Below are 14,743 nucleotides of genomic sequence, written 5' to 3'. Positions count from 1 at the left end.
ACAGTATCATAATGTATTTTCTATGTCCGGGTGAGTCTGTTTTGTGAGGAAATGTCATTTCTAAAGACACTGAAGAACGTTTGTTGGTGGACTTTCTTTACTCCCCAGTTGCGTAGATTCCTTCCACAGTTCAAACACGTGTGTGTGTGTGTGTGTGTGTTAGGTAACAGGAGGCTTTAATTAGGTCATTGGGGGTTGGAACTGTGCCCTGTTCAAGGTGAACTCTGCACTTTTCCCAATATTAAGTGGGTTGGACTCCACGTCTACACCCTAGATTGGATTAAGTGGGCATTGTGTGTTGTGATGGAGAGACTGTAAAAGAACCCAATAATCACATTCGAAAGAAGAAAAATGAAGCCATGGTCTTCTTTGGATACATTTATTTTCCATTTTAAACAACAAAGGGATACAAAAAAATGAGTTTTCAAAAATATCCTCTTTTTTCCATTTAAGACGCATCAGTCATCCCCATAAACAGGTGTCAGATTTCTTGCCTCATGATTATTCATCCTGTACTCTAGTCCATATCCTATCGCTGTGTTGACTTATCTGCGAGGATCGAGAAAACAGCTTCTGACGGCAGTATTTCCTCATCTAATCAAATCACAGACAAGTCTTTATTTGCTCGTTGTTCATCCTCAGAGCTCAGCAGAGAGAGATAGAGATACTCCTCACAGCTCCCCTCCCATTGGTCCCTCTTTGGTTGATCAGTCCGACTCCCGTCCTCCAGCCTCCATCACCCGCCTCTTCAGCAGCTCCAGCTGATCAGAGGCCAAAGCTGCTCTCAGGGCCTTGAAGAAGCCCAGGTAGTGAGATGTGTTATGGATCATCAGTAGGACTCCGGCTAGCAGCTCATTGGTCACTAGCAGGTGGTGTAGATACGCCCTCTGGTGGTTTTGACAGCTGTAGCAGCCACACCCCTTCACCAGGGGCCCAAAGTCATCCTCGTACCTGGAGGCCAGTCCCAACACAGCTTATAAAACACACGTTTCATGAACACTGATGGAGAAACGTCTTAGTGAGTCCACTGAGACACAAACCTTTTGTCTTTGAGGTTGATCTCGAAGGGTGTCATCTGTGTTTGATCGTCACGATTAACATTTCCATTTCGCACAACCTCCTCCTCTTTGTTCAGCTCCAGCACTGCCAAATCATACACGAATCTCATTAATCCGACATTAAACTGCATCCCAATCCCCCACACATAAACACAAACAAAAGACAAACAACGACACACGAGGCTTGTGGAGCATGACCTCTGATAAACACAGCAGCGGTCTGCAATTCTTCCTGCTGTTATAATATAATTACTGAGTTGCAATATCTGTGATTACCCAGGCCGGTCTTACACAGATGGCTGCACGTTGTAAAGGTGACATTATGAGTACAGAATATTAATCCAAAGGCAGAGCCGCTGTTTGAGGAGCAGAAGCTGTTTGATGAGCAACAAATACAACAAATGTGAAGAAAATCTCAAGAGGGATGAGGGAATATGTGCATGTGTTCAACAGCAGTGGGTGAGATGACAGACAATGATTAAAAGGCTTAGTGGCTGCTTAAAAGGACCAACAACATGCAGAAATAATGAAAGGGACTGTGTGACGCGTAAACGTAGGGGAGAGTGGCTGATGAGCTTGAGGCTTGACCAAGCTAATAAATGTAAAGCAGGAAGACGTGACTGAAACGCCGAGGACACACTTTGCATCACAAAAGTCGAGCAGCAATGACCCAAAGTAAAGCCCGGACACACTGGGTCCTAAAGGCTGTAGAGATTTAAATAAATTTAAAAACAGATTTATGCATACACAAGAAGAGCATCTCAAAAAACCATTTACAAGTTCTTCCCTCTTTAAAATCCAAGGATCCTAATTAATTTTCTCAACATGCTTCACAATGACTGAGCAAAATATCAACATTATCAGGCAATAATTGCATGCTCGGTTATCAGCATTAATGATGGAGCATGTGGTATCGTATAATTTATCACTATTAGCCACAATATATGTATTTGGATTCAGTTCTTGCTTGCAGTGCCACAGCAAACACACGTTCATCTCTGGTATGGGAAAAAAAAAGAACCGGATCCATTGGGTAGATTAATTATGATTTATTTTACCTATTTATCTACAAAACAGTTGGTTTCTTGGCATTGAATAAAAATAAAAAATAAAAAAAAACTCCTGCCCCTGTGATTCGCACACATCTGTATATTCCTCCACTATTCACAGCTCACTGTTGCACATTCCCACTTCAAGGAATAAAGGTTCTATGAGCTAATATGTTGTGTTCACATTTCACTTTCCATTTGCTAAAATGGAAGTTACATTTTTCTCTAGAAATTGTGTTATTGCCGGTATGCTGTGACTGGTGCTCATGCACTAGATTAGTGTAAAATGAGTAAAATATTTCCTAAAGTCATGCTGTAACAAAGTACTTCTCAACCTTTTTAGCCCGTGACCACCAAAATAAAGGTGTCAGAGAGCGGGGACCCCCACTGTACCTGAAGGTGGTTGAACACAGACATGAACATTGAAGAACAGTCATGTGGAGACGGGGTCATCTATAAGGGGGAATAAAGGGGAGAGCTTTTTTTGGGCCCGTCCATAAAATCAGCAAAATGATGGTCCATTGTTCTATGAATCTGTGATAACCACATTTATTTATTGATCTGAAAAATTTCCACTGTCATCCAGGAAGTTTATTATTATATAGTATATAGTCATCTTAAATATGTAAATCCTTGTTTTAATCATGAATAAAATGAGTTAAAAATGACCAAAAATTGGTGGAAAAGGTGGTGAAATGGGATTTTAAAAACCACAAAAATTAGTTAAAAGTTGTCAAAAACGAACAGAAAAAGTGGCAAAAAAAGATTCAAAGTGTCAATTTTGGCGTAAAAGTGGCAGAAATGGGGGGGGGGTAATGTAATTTAAAAAGTAGAAACAATTATTGGGCATGACAAATCATTAATGAGGTTAAATTGGCAAAAATAAGCATGAAATATGGTGAAAAGAAATTAAAAGAGACAATAATGGGTCAACATATGAGGAAAGGGTACCGAAAATGTCTTGAAGGTGGAAAAAATGTTCAGCAAAGGCATTGAAATTTGATAGCGAAGTGGCATAGATGGGAGTAATGTAGCAAAAATGCATGAAAAGGAGCAAAAATATGGCAAGAAAAAGTGATGGAAATAGGTTAAAATATGCCAAGTTTGGTGTAGTTGCAGAAAAAGGGTAAAAATAAGCAAAAATGAGCTGAAATTGTTCAAAAATTAGAAGAAATGAAGGCATCAGGTGACCCCTTTCCAGTGTCTCGCGACCCCAAATGGGGTCCTAATCCCAAAGTTGAGAACCTCTGTTGTAACAGACAATAAATAAAAGATTTTAGTTCAGAGCTGAACACATATCAAAAGGGAAAAATGGGAAAAATGGAGAAAATTGAGAAAAGGGAGAATGTGCAACAGAGGAAAACTTGAAGAGTGTGAGAAACAAAGATGAAAGAGCGTTATTTAGCCATTCTGCCGAGCCAGAGGAAACCCTAAGTGGGTTTCCTCTTAGGGTGGAGCGCTGAACATCATGTGCTCTGTAATTAGATGAGAAAAGGGAGTTTGAAAACCTGAGTCTTCTCACCTGCATTGAAGTCAATCACCTTTTTCTGTCACTGGGTTCCTACCAAACTTCACTTCATCTGAGGAGTTAAAGCAACTTTTTTAACAAGGAGTAAAGTCCAGCGAGCTCAGTTTTTAAACTTCTTTAGTTTTACAAAGGGGACATCAGTCAGGATGATGGGCTCTGCTGTAATTGTGAAATACACCATTGATTTTCTATCACTGGCTGGGTTTTGGTTCTTAGTTACCTGGATTCAGCAACAGAAAATACACACACACACGTTACTAGACGCATGCACAACCTCATGCATAAATTCATCACATTTATTGCTGAATACAAACTCCTCCTCCTCAATTACAACGTAGATGCACTGTTTGTTTGCTGACACTCTGCACAGTTCAATTACCCAACCATTAAAGTCTGTTTAGACACAGCTGCTGTTACTATAATATAAATCTCCCTTCACACAGGATAAAAAAAGACTAATTATGTCTGTATGCATTTCAAATTCAATCTCATTGGCTCCTTGTATAGAAATCTATACATACAGCTTGGGTCATATGTAGGTAATTCATAGAATCAGCACAATTCAATCAGTCCCCGCTGAATTTAAATCAATAACACCATGAATAGAGTTTATGTTCATGCTCCTGAAACCTTATCATTTTTTTTAAAATGCACTTTTCACTTTACTTTGACATCAGATTATTGCTTAACCCTGTTTCATACTCAGATTTCCCATCAAAAGCTCTTTAATATCTGAGAAATCCAATCCCATTTCTTTTAAGGTTCTTTCTACTAGTGAGAAAAGCTCCCCTGACATCGATTTCTACCTCTAAATCACACACTGATGTCCGTTTTCTTCAGGCACATACTCAATAGCCCTTTAAGTGATATCTGATTGCTTCCAATTATTATGGCCTCAAATGTTATTTTGTGGCTTTAAGCTGACTAAAAGAATAAGTGAAAGGATCAATTGGCTTTACAAAAGAAAAACAGGGAGAATACATTTAGAAATGTCACGCCTTCTTTGATTTTTTTTTTTTTTTTCCAGCTTTCAGTTTTTAACTTTAATCTCGACCATAAAATACGATCACAGCTACAGGGAAAATCAACTTAAGTATTCAGAAAAAAAAAGTTTGCTGTTAATTAAATAAGAACGTCAATGTGGCTGAGAATGAATTATTTAGTTTCAGTGGTCAACTTTTTTGACTCAAATACCCCCTTTGTCCAACTATAACATTTTGCTTAGAAAACTATTTAAAAACAACTATAGAGCATAATGATGGAATGAACGAGTGACGATACATTTTAAAGAATCTCATTTTGTAAATAAGTGGAATGAAACAGTATCTAGTGCAGTGGTTCCCAACCTTTTTTGGATCATGATCCCATTTTGATATCAAGAATTTCTGGCGACCCCAAATACATTTTTTTGATCATGTTTGAGATCAGATTTTTTTTTTTTCAACTGCATTTTAGTTGAACTAGAAATTATAGAAATACTTTTAAAAAAAAAAAAAAAAAAAAAAAAAAAAAAGGAACAATAATTAAACAAATTCAAAAATCTTTTTGAATTTTTCAGAAATTGCAGGCAACCCCACATAGGGTCTCGACCTCAAGGTTGAAAAAAAAAACTGATTTAATGGTTTCTGAATAGATTTATTTCTATAGTTTATATAATTTCCGGTCATCTCATGCCTGGGGTGGGACCAAGACTGACACTTGGATTGTTAATTTTCCACTCTCTCATTCTCAAGTACCCCCTGTAATGCCATCGTGTACCTCTAGGGGTACACGTACCCTCATTGGAGAAAAACTGCTTTAGATAATAATTAAAGTTAAGGTGACTCTTGTCTACCACACCTGCGGGGGGCGCTCTACCTGCACTCTCTGGATCAGGGGTGACGTCGAACCTGAAGCAGAGAGCACATCCTCTCTCTGTCACCTGGAATGGGAAGAAGCCTTCAAACACGTCCACGCCTGCTTCCACACACGCTAGAACCTCGTCAGGTCGTCCCACCCCCGGCAGCAACCTGAGGAGTCACACACACACACACACACACCATGGAATTATGAAAAAAACTCTGAAATCATCAACAACGAAAAGAGATTGTTAAAAACGTCAATCAGAAAAGCAGCAGTAACCCAGTCAGACAAGCATGGTGCACTAACACCAACAGCTTTCATTTCCCCTCTAACATGTGCCTCCTCCAGTATTTACTCTGCTCCCAGTCAAACTCAACCCCTTTGACTCCGCCAGCAGGCACCAAGGTCATGCCCAATTTAGCATCAGATAATGACTCCTCTCCACATCCCCGTAGCAAGCAGCTTCCTCCAACTGCCACAACAACTGGAGGCCAGGGACAGCGCTGGCCCGCAGTGCTCACAGGCAAACCCAGGGTCCGGTTAATGACTGAGTGCTCATCACTTTTAGAGATGCATGGCTAATGCTAGTCCTAGAAAGACGAGTTGGTTAAAAAAACAAAGCAAAAAAAAATAAATAAACATGGTTGTGTGTAATTTTCTGAATGCTAAATAAAACAATACAAGTAATGGTTCGTTTTCTGATAATGTGAAAAAGGACCACGTTAGAATTAGAAACAAAGTAACATCAGAATTTATTCACTGCATCTAATATTTGTTATACTTTTAATAAATGAAATGAAAAATACACATACATGTACGACTGAATGAAAAAGTATTTTCCTCTGCAGGTGTGTTTCTAGTAGCTTTTGTTCTGCCAATGGTGATTTTTGTGTTTTCATTAAAGGTGCAGTCTGCAACAATTATAAAAGTGACTTTCTGTCATATTTGCTAAAGCTGTCACTATGTAAGGGCAGTTTTACATGAAACTAGTAGTTTGTGTAAAATAACAGGCTCATTGAGTCCCGCCCCCTGCTGCTCATGCAGCCTTTGGCAGATTGCCAGAGTGAACCGCGACCAAACAAAAAGAACCAATCTGAGCCAGGATTGTGTTTGATGGGCTGTCTGACAGCTGTTGCTCACAGGCCCCGCCCCTTTCCCGGAGTGCCATCTTTTTTACAGTGTATGGTCTGGAGGAGTAGAAGATGGATTTAGCAACTTTTCTGCTTGAAAAGTAATTAATGCTGCTTGATTTACATTATGCTTGATTTGTAATTGTTACACTAGAACTCTGTAGTGCATGTGTTGTTTGTGTGCCCGCAGCAGCCTCTGTGTGGGCTGCTGTAAGTGACACTGTGTTATTGCTGCTGCTGCTGAGGTGTGTGCACATAAAGAGAGAGAAGCGCTACAGTAACATACTTTTAACAGTGCTAGTTATATTACTGTGATGTTGCTGTCAGACTAACGTTAGCTTGTTAGCTCCTCTGTGGGAGGGACTTTGAAATGTTTGGAGGCAGGGCAAGAGAGCAGCAGGGAGGGAGGGGGAGAGAGGGATCTGAGAGTTGAGTACTGCACCTTTAATGAATCCTGCAATTCATTTGCAAAAGCAATAAAAAAAAAAAAATGCTTTAGATTAAATGTGTCCAACTCTAGGCCTGTGGATCAAATCTGGACCATAAGAACTTGTGATTCGACCTGCATTATGAAAAACATAATGCAGCTTAGTTTCAGACATGTGATAAATGCTTTACACCTTAGGAAGTGTAAGAAATCTTTATTGAAGTAAGTTCAAGTGAATTTTTGCACAATTCTGTCCTGCTAAGTTATTCATTCCATTAGGTTTTAGACTTATTGAACAATTCCAATGAAAAGGTATTCATTTTTCCATCCATCTTCAATTATATTTCTATATCTAGTTTTAAACATTGGTTTATCTTCCTCTTGAGTTCACTGTTGATTGTTTCTTTTTATTTCACTTGTTTAGGGCTCCTCTGCTAAAGCACTGAGTCTCCAATAAAGTCATTATTATTTATTGTTCCCTCATTTCCTGCAGGCAAACCTTGGTTTGTCCTCGGGCAGCTCCTCGGTTACTGCAGCGATAAGCTGAGCCCTCACAGACGGCTCCATGAAGCCCGTCTGGAAACCGTCCAGACAGAAACCCACCACGGGCCGCTTGGCCGTCTCTCTGGCAGAGCGGAGCCTCTCATCCACGATATCTCCTCCTTCCACCACGCCAAAAACCGAGACTTCTTCCAGCTCCTGCAAATCACACAAAGTTATTTACTGACAAAGTTCTTTTATTTTTTGTTTATTGGAGAAAGAAAACCTTTTTGGACAATCAGCTTTCTCATTCACAGCTTTAACAGGCTAGAGAAAGCTCATCACTGAACTGAAGGCCGTATCCTTTTTCTTTTGTGCTGTTCCCCTTTGTAATTCTTCTTTGTCTGCTAAATCAACTTCAGATGGAAATCTGCAAAACTACCATAATGTTTTGTTTAATGGTTTCTGTTAATGTCCCACAGCCAAACAAACTAAACTAATAATTAAGAGTTTAAAAAATGTATCAGAAATAGGACAATAGGAGTCAGAAGAAAACAGAAGAAAACAATATTTTTTTCAATTGCCAAATGAAACGTGACAGGCTTTGGGTTTTATTTGGTACATTTGGACAGGCTTTGCATAGCATTATGTGCAATTGTTTGTGGAATTTATGAGTCAATTAAACATAGCATATGTGTGAGCATGCATTTTTGTTTACATAGCTGCCCTGTAAGTAGAGCACATGCAGAGCAGTTTAGTTTGGTGAAAATAAAGAGGAAATAAATTATTCGCATAAAAATTACGACACTGGGTTATATTTTTCTGCAAGAATAAAAAACAAAAAAACTTAACCATGCAGGAGAGTTTTGATGGAACTGAAACTGTGTGATAGCATTTACTGCCATAAATCATATTTGTTATATCCAGTGTGACAGTTTCTTCTTGATAAACTAGTTTGGATAAAATCAATACACATTTGCATAATTAGGAGGAGGAGGAGGAAGAGGAAGAGGAAGAATCCATGCAGCTTTGAACTAGAGCTAGATGTTAAATGTAACAAGCACCATTTGTCGCTTTACATAAACTGTGAAAAAAGAACATTTGATTTGAGGCGAGACAATAAAACAGCACTTACTCGCTGCTCTCAGTGACAACACGCAAACAGGAAACACATTTAGTTTCACAAATTAAGGAAATAAGTGGACAAAAAAATGCATATATGTCAGATGAAACACAAAGAGCATCTCATAACTCAAACTGCCGTCATTCTAAGGTTCGCAACAAACAGAATGTGCAAACATAAGGACTTTGTAGTATAGCGCGACGTAGACGTCAAAGCCATCATTCAAGACAGCTCTGTCACAAGCCTGCACATGAATCATTTATTGGGTTTTCATTATCACATTCCATGGAGAATAAAAAGACAAAAAGACTTCTTTCTTTTCCCCAGAGCAGGGGATAATTGTACAATCCTTGTGTTTGCAACAAATCAGTGAGAGAGAGAGAGTGTGTGTGTGTGTGTGCGCGCGCTTACAGGCAGTTTGTGGTGCAGCAGCAGACACTCGTCCAGGTGAGCCAGTGTTCGATCCACAGACTTTCGAACTCTTTTGCGAGTGGTGTTGACCTGCCACGTCTCCCCATCGGCCATGCTCGTGTACCAGTCGGGCTGCGTGCACTTCTGGAGAGACATGAACTTGGTCACCGTCAGCTCCATCCGACCGCCGCTGCCCCAAACCGACACCGTCTTAGGAGAGGAGAGGTGAACTTTTTTCATTTTAGGGTAAAAACTTAATATTAGACACAAAATCTGGACAGAGCTAAAATAAAGATGCTCAAACGATGATCAAAATGGTCTAAAAAAAAAAAAAAGGTGCTACTTCTCGCTACTACCCGATGCTAATAGTTATCATTTCTCTAATCTTGAATAACAAGGCCATCTCTCTGTATCTCCATCTGGTTAACAGACGGACAATCAGCAATAAGTACAGTAATTAATTAGCTATAGATTTTCAAACTGGGGTCTAGTAAACTCTGTTTTTAAAACTATGAAAGGACTGGCAGCTCAGTACCTCACAGACCTCAACCAAATGTACACTCGACAGGTCTGAGGGCCGGTTCGTGGTTCCTAAAACAAACTGTAAGACCAGGGGGGACACAGCTTAGGGCCGACAACGGAGAACGATCTGTCCCTCCACGGTGGACTGTTTTAAGTCTCGTCTTAAGAACCACTTTTATTCTCTGTGTCTTTTATTTTGTTTTATTGTTTTTAGAATTATATGCATATATATTTTAACGTCTAAATGTTTTTATTGTCTCTTATTTAATACTGTCAGAATCAGAATCAGTAATGTTTTTAATGGCCATGTACAGTTTTAAGGACAGTACAAGGAATTTGTCTTGGTAGTTGGTGCACAAAACAAACAACAAAAAAAATAAAAAAAAACAAAGAACAAACCAGCAACAATAATAATAATAATAATAATAATGATCAATATAAAGGATGAGGGATAAATAAAGGATAGATAGAGAATAAAGGATATATATATATATATATACAGTGCAGCAGATAATGTCATCATGGAGGTGGTGATCGGGTGGGGGGGGGGGGGGGGGGGGTTCAGTGGGTGACTTGGGGTGTGTTCATGTGGATGGTGGCAGAGGGAAAGAAGCTATTTTTGTGTCTGGAGGTTCTGGTTCTGATGGACCGAAACCTCCTTCCAGAAGGGAGAGATTGACAATTACTGTATCTTATGTGTAGCACTTTGGAAATGCTTGTTAATAAAATGTGCTGTATAAATGAAGTGGAGTGGACTGAAACTCACGGGATCCCTGAGTGATTAAAAACAATCCCTAATTAATTAAAAATACTCAAACAAACTGGAGCTCGGGGCTGATAGAAACTCCTTAGAAAATTCTGACACACTATCATTTAATCCTGTCCGTCACTACCAAACTGTGCAGCTCCTGCTGATAATCCAGCTATCATAAGGAATGCATAATTACCTTCTTGTAGTCACTGAAAGTTGAGACTTACTTCTGGAAGAAAGGTGCAGCTGATCTAAGCTTTTATTTAGGCAATTTTATTTATGCAAATTGTAAAAATACTTGTACATTAAGTTTTTATTTGTTTAGCATGAATAAATGTGACCTTTTGTCTTAAGTTTGCCTTTGTATGTTACATCATTGGAAACAGTTTATTTCAAATTATCTTATACAAACTACATTGTTTTGATGCCATAATTTCCCTTATCACACAATGCATTGTATCAGTTTTTGAATTGAGAATCATTTGAATCGAGAATCGATATTGAACCGTGACTCTAAGACTTGGAATCGAAACGAATCGGGAGACACCCAAAGATTCACATCCCTAATCGTCAGGATTATGAAAGGATTCTTGGGTCAGAAGTCATGGTTTAAACTTTAGAGGTTTGAGAAAACATCACTAACATCATTAGATTACAATAAATTTCATCAGTCATTGCAACCCTGGCTAAATGACTTAACGCCCCCCCCCCCTCCAAAACAGAAAATAAAATTTCGGAAAATCAACAAAAATACGACCAAATATCAAGTGATTGTAAAGAGAGCCAGACTTTAATTATGAAATGTCAACTTTAGTAAAGGGAACTAATAATGTCATGTTTTCAAATTTATTTTAAACTCTTGTTTGTTAATATTCTTAACACCAACTAACAAAATATACAGTCTGACTGCAGGAAGAAAAAAAAAGCCACAGGAGAGGAGAGAAAAATACATGTTTATCTGTTGTTGTTTTCCTGTCTTAATGTGGGAGCACAGCCTCACCTTGTTGGTGGTGTAACCTGCAGGGCAGAGGGCTGCAGGGTCGTGTAGCGAGCAGTACAACACGGTGTCGTGAAGACCTGACAAACACAAGTCATGGCATCACTCCGGGAAACCAAAAGCAGCAAAAGCACAAACATAATAGTAAAGTAAGGCACTTTTCTGCATGTAAATGTAATGACGGCATCTAAAGAGAGAGAAACGTGGCCTCATCAGCTACTCCAGTGTGCGCTAAAGACCAAAAGGTGAGAAAAACAAAAAGGTTCATTAATTCAAATTTTTCAATCGCTGGTTCGGCCTTCTGGGCTTTTGCAGACCGCCCAGCAGTAATCAACTAAACATTTACAACAGGCAACACAACTGTGATTACAATCCTCATTTCAAATCTAGTGGCTTAAGGGGACATCGTACTAAAGCAACGCAACATGAGGTCACTCTTCTGGGGTTACGGTAACTTATGGAAATATACAGGTTCGCTGGGCAAATCCGTTTTTATTAATAAGGAACTCAGCTTACAGCAAATTTATAAGCACCACAGTTTGTCTGTGTGACTTTCAATTTAGCCGGAAGGATTAATAACGCAGCGATAAAGTCATCTCTGGGTAAAAGATGTTGGCGTATGAGCAGCAACCTTTGCGAGAGCCAAATCCAGCGTGAATTCTTCTGCAGGGGTTCTAACAGACTTTCAACAGTGAAAGTGAATATTACAAAAAGTGTGTTGAAGGTGACTGTGAGGGAATATTGTGTTTTAAGATGTTTTTTTTTTTTTTTACTAAGAAGCATCAACTCAACCGTTATTGATTGCAAACTTCCAAAAAAAAAAAAAATTAACAATTAACCATATAAGCCATGAGAATGAGACCTAAAATATCTTTCTCTAATGTTGCCAGCTAAGCTATGTATCTCATTCCTGTTCAAAAACAACAACTTAAACAGACCAGTTTCCTGAAGCAACATTTTTAAAGAAACACATTGCATAAAAACTTCCTATTTTTTCTAATCACCAAACCTGAAAAATATTAAAATACAATCAATATTTAAGAAAATAAAAAGTTGTATTGTATTTTTACTTTAAAACAAAGCAAACATCCTTTTTCCATATTTTAGTTAGATTAAAAAAAAAATAAATTTTTTTTAACCCTTTTCAATAAAAATAAATAAATAATAAAGTAAAATTTGGTCAGATCTGCACCAGGCTGCACCTAGGTGTGTTAATTTTAAAGGTTTTTGTAAAAAGACAACATTTCATATTTTTCGGATAAACAAATTTGGAGAAAACAAAAAAACTTCCATTCTGGTTAAATAACAATTTTCCTGGTAAGTTTTTTAGAGTTTAAAATTAGGTTGATTTTAGGTCTGTCTAATTATTAGTAAAAAAAAAAAAAGTTTATTTTTTTAAACCACTATTTAAAGTATTTTATCCTCACCTTTCACAAGGCCACTTTGGAATAACCCTGTCCTGAAGGCGTCTTTAATCCTGAACTGATCCAGAAATATTATACGATATGAATCACTTATTTTTAATTCAAATAGTCAGACCAGCAACAACAATAATAATTCAAAGTTACATTTTCTGATTCAAAATGGCACACAGGTATATTTATGAACAAACAGCTGCACAATATGTGCCACTTTTGGCTTTTTGTCCTACTAGGGACATCATGTGTGAGTGAGTTTTGTAGTGTGGCTTGTTTAGATGAAGGTCTGTGTTAGGATGAACTTGACAATCAACTTAACTGTGCTTTTCATGCTGTTCTGGGAAGTAGCAAAAGCTGCGACTCGTAAAATGAGCATTTTAATACAAAATAAACTAAGATGTGGACGATATTGGAATTTTCTATATCGGCAAATTAGAAAACTCGATATATCTTGGAATATCGATATATTGCCCAGCTCTAGTACCAACTATATATGGTCCCTGATTGAGAAACAGAGAAGTGCGTGATATGCTTTACAAATGTACCTGCAAACTTCCTGAAACCTTCCTTGAAACTCTCCAACACCTCCTGATGCTCTGCTCTAGATGGAGGAGATACAGAGATGAAACACAGCTCAGTGTGTGTGTGTGTGTGTGTGTGTGTGGCCTACATGTCGGACAGGGTGACCTGGGTGACTGAGGGCAGGTCCTTCAGGGTGTGCAGTGTGTCCTGAGTGAGGTGGGGCACTGATCCGAGGTGGGTGTAGAGCAGACATCCAGGGGTCTCCAGGGAGTGATGGGGTCTAGTCCGGCTGAGTCCTCTGAGGACCCCTAGTCGACCACTGCCCTGGACCACCCGGGTCAACTCCAGATGCATCCTACCGCCAACCAGAGGACTGAGAAGCTCTGATCCAGAACAAGAGGACTCCGAACACCGAAAATAAATAATCTAATCCTGTCAAACTCTCCCTGCGAGAGAATACTTTCTAACAACGTGGAAATTAGCTGCGATGCTAAACACTACTCACATGTGTTAAATGTTATGTCTATTTTACGATTATCATCATATTCTTCACATTCATCAACCGCGTTTAAATAAGCCACATTAATGGCCTTTTCTAAGTTTTCATTACATACTGTATACGGTAGTTTATATGCAGTTTCCTCCTGCCTTTACAGATAGCGACTGACAGGAACTACAGGTCGCGCCAGAGAGTCGTCATCAACTGCGACGTTTTCCTTTTCAAAATAAAAGCACAGTAGCTCGCCAAAGCACAAACCCAACACAGGTTGGATGGAAAATAAAAAGCATGACAATGATCAGAAACAGTCAAAACGCTAATATTCTCTTTTTTTTTTTTTTTTTTTTTTTTTTTGCACAATAATTATTGCTATTTAGTTCTGTTTAGGAATTGCTAACCTAAAGCATGACTAATGCTTCAAATGAATAACTCAGTACCACATCAAATATATCTAATAAATATGACAGACTCGTTTGGATAACATTCAAATGCCAACATTTCATAAAAAGTAAAAAGAGTAAATTGAATCAAAAAGTTTCTCATAATATAACTCAATCACAAACGTTACAAAATTGATTAAATTATATGTATATATATATATATATATATATATATATATATATATATATATATATATATACTGTACTAAATCAATCATTAAAATTTCATTAAAAAGATGCCATTTCACACATCATAGGTCTGAGCTAATGAAGCTAATATAGCTATCTGATTGTAAACAAATTTTAAGAAAATTGAATCTATCTGTCTCTCTGTGTCTGTTTTTAATACTTTTTTCAACTTAATTGATCCTTTTTTTCCCAGTTTTTTTTATAAACAAAATTTTTTTTGTGAAACTACGTCAGATCGGTTTATGGAATCTAGGTTGTCACGGTAACCACGCTCTGGGTAACCATAGGAACGCAATAAAAACAGGTGGTGTTTTTCTGGGACATGTAGTCCTATTTGTTTTAGTTTTTGGTTAATTT

General features: G+C 38.2%; 1 protein-coding gene across 3 annotated transcripts; it reads right to left on the bottom strand.

Annotated features, from left to right (window-relative positions):
- Nucleotides 1–363: 363 nt before the first annotated feature.
- qtrt2 (queuine tRNA-ribosyltransferase accessory subunit 2) lies at nt 364–13,948 on the bottom strand. Of its 3 annotated transcripts, none has more exons than XM_028434966.1 (8): nt 13,407–13,948; nt 13,282–13,337; nt 11,322–11,398; nt 9,049–9,258; nt 7,534–7,733; nt 5,475–5,644; nt 1,041–1,143; nt 364–951 (listed from the first exon to the last, which is right to left on the bottom strand). In XM_028434966.1, the coding sequence occupies exons 1-8, from the start codon at nt 13,610–13,612 to the stop codon at nt 708–710; spliced, it is 1,266 nt and encodes a 421-aa protein (XP_028290767.1). In that variant the 5' UTR covers nt 13,613–13,948; the 3' UTR covers nt 364–707. The 3 variants fall into 3 exon arrangements, with proteins under 3 accessions (XP_028290767.1, XP_028290768.1, XP_028290769.1); XM_028434967.1 differs by having other exon boundaries at nt 5,493–5,644; XM_028434968.1 differs by having other exon boundaries at nt 9,049–9,192.
- Between the last annotated feature and the right edge of the window lie 795 nt (nt 13,949–14,743).

The sequence above is a fragment of the Gouania willdenowi genome, chromosome 20, assembly GCF_900634775.1.
Source record: "Gouania willdenowi chromosome 20, fGouWil2.1, whole genome shotgun sequence".
Taxonomy (NCBI): Eukaryota; Metazoa; Chordata; class Actinopteri; order Blenniiformes; family Gobiesocidae; genus Gouania; species Gouania willdenowi.
Note: the sequence above shows the minus strand (reverse complement) of the source record. Positions and strands in the feature narration are given on the sequence as shown.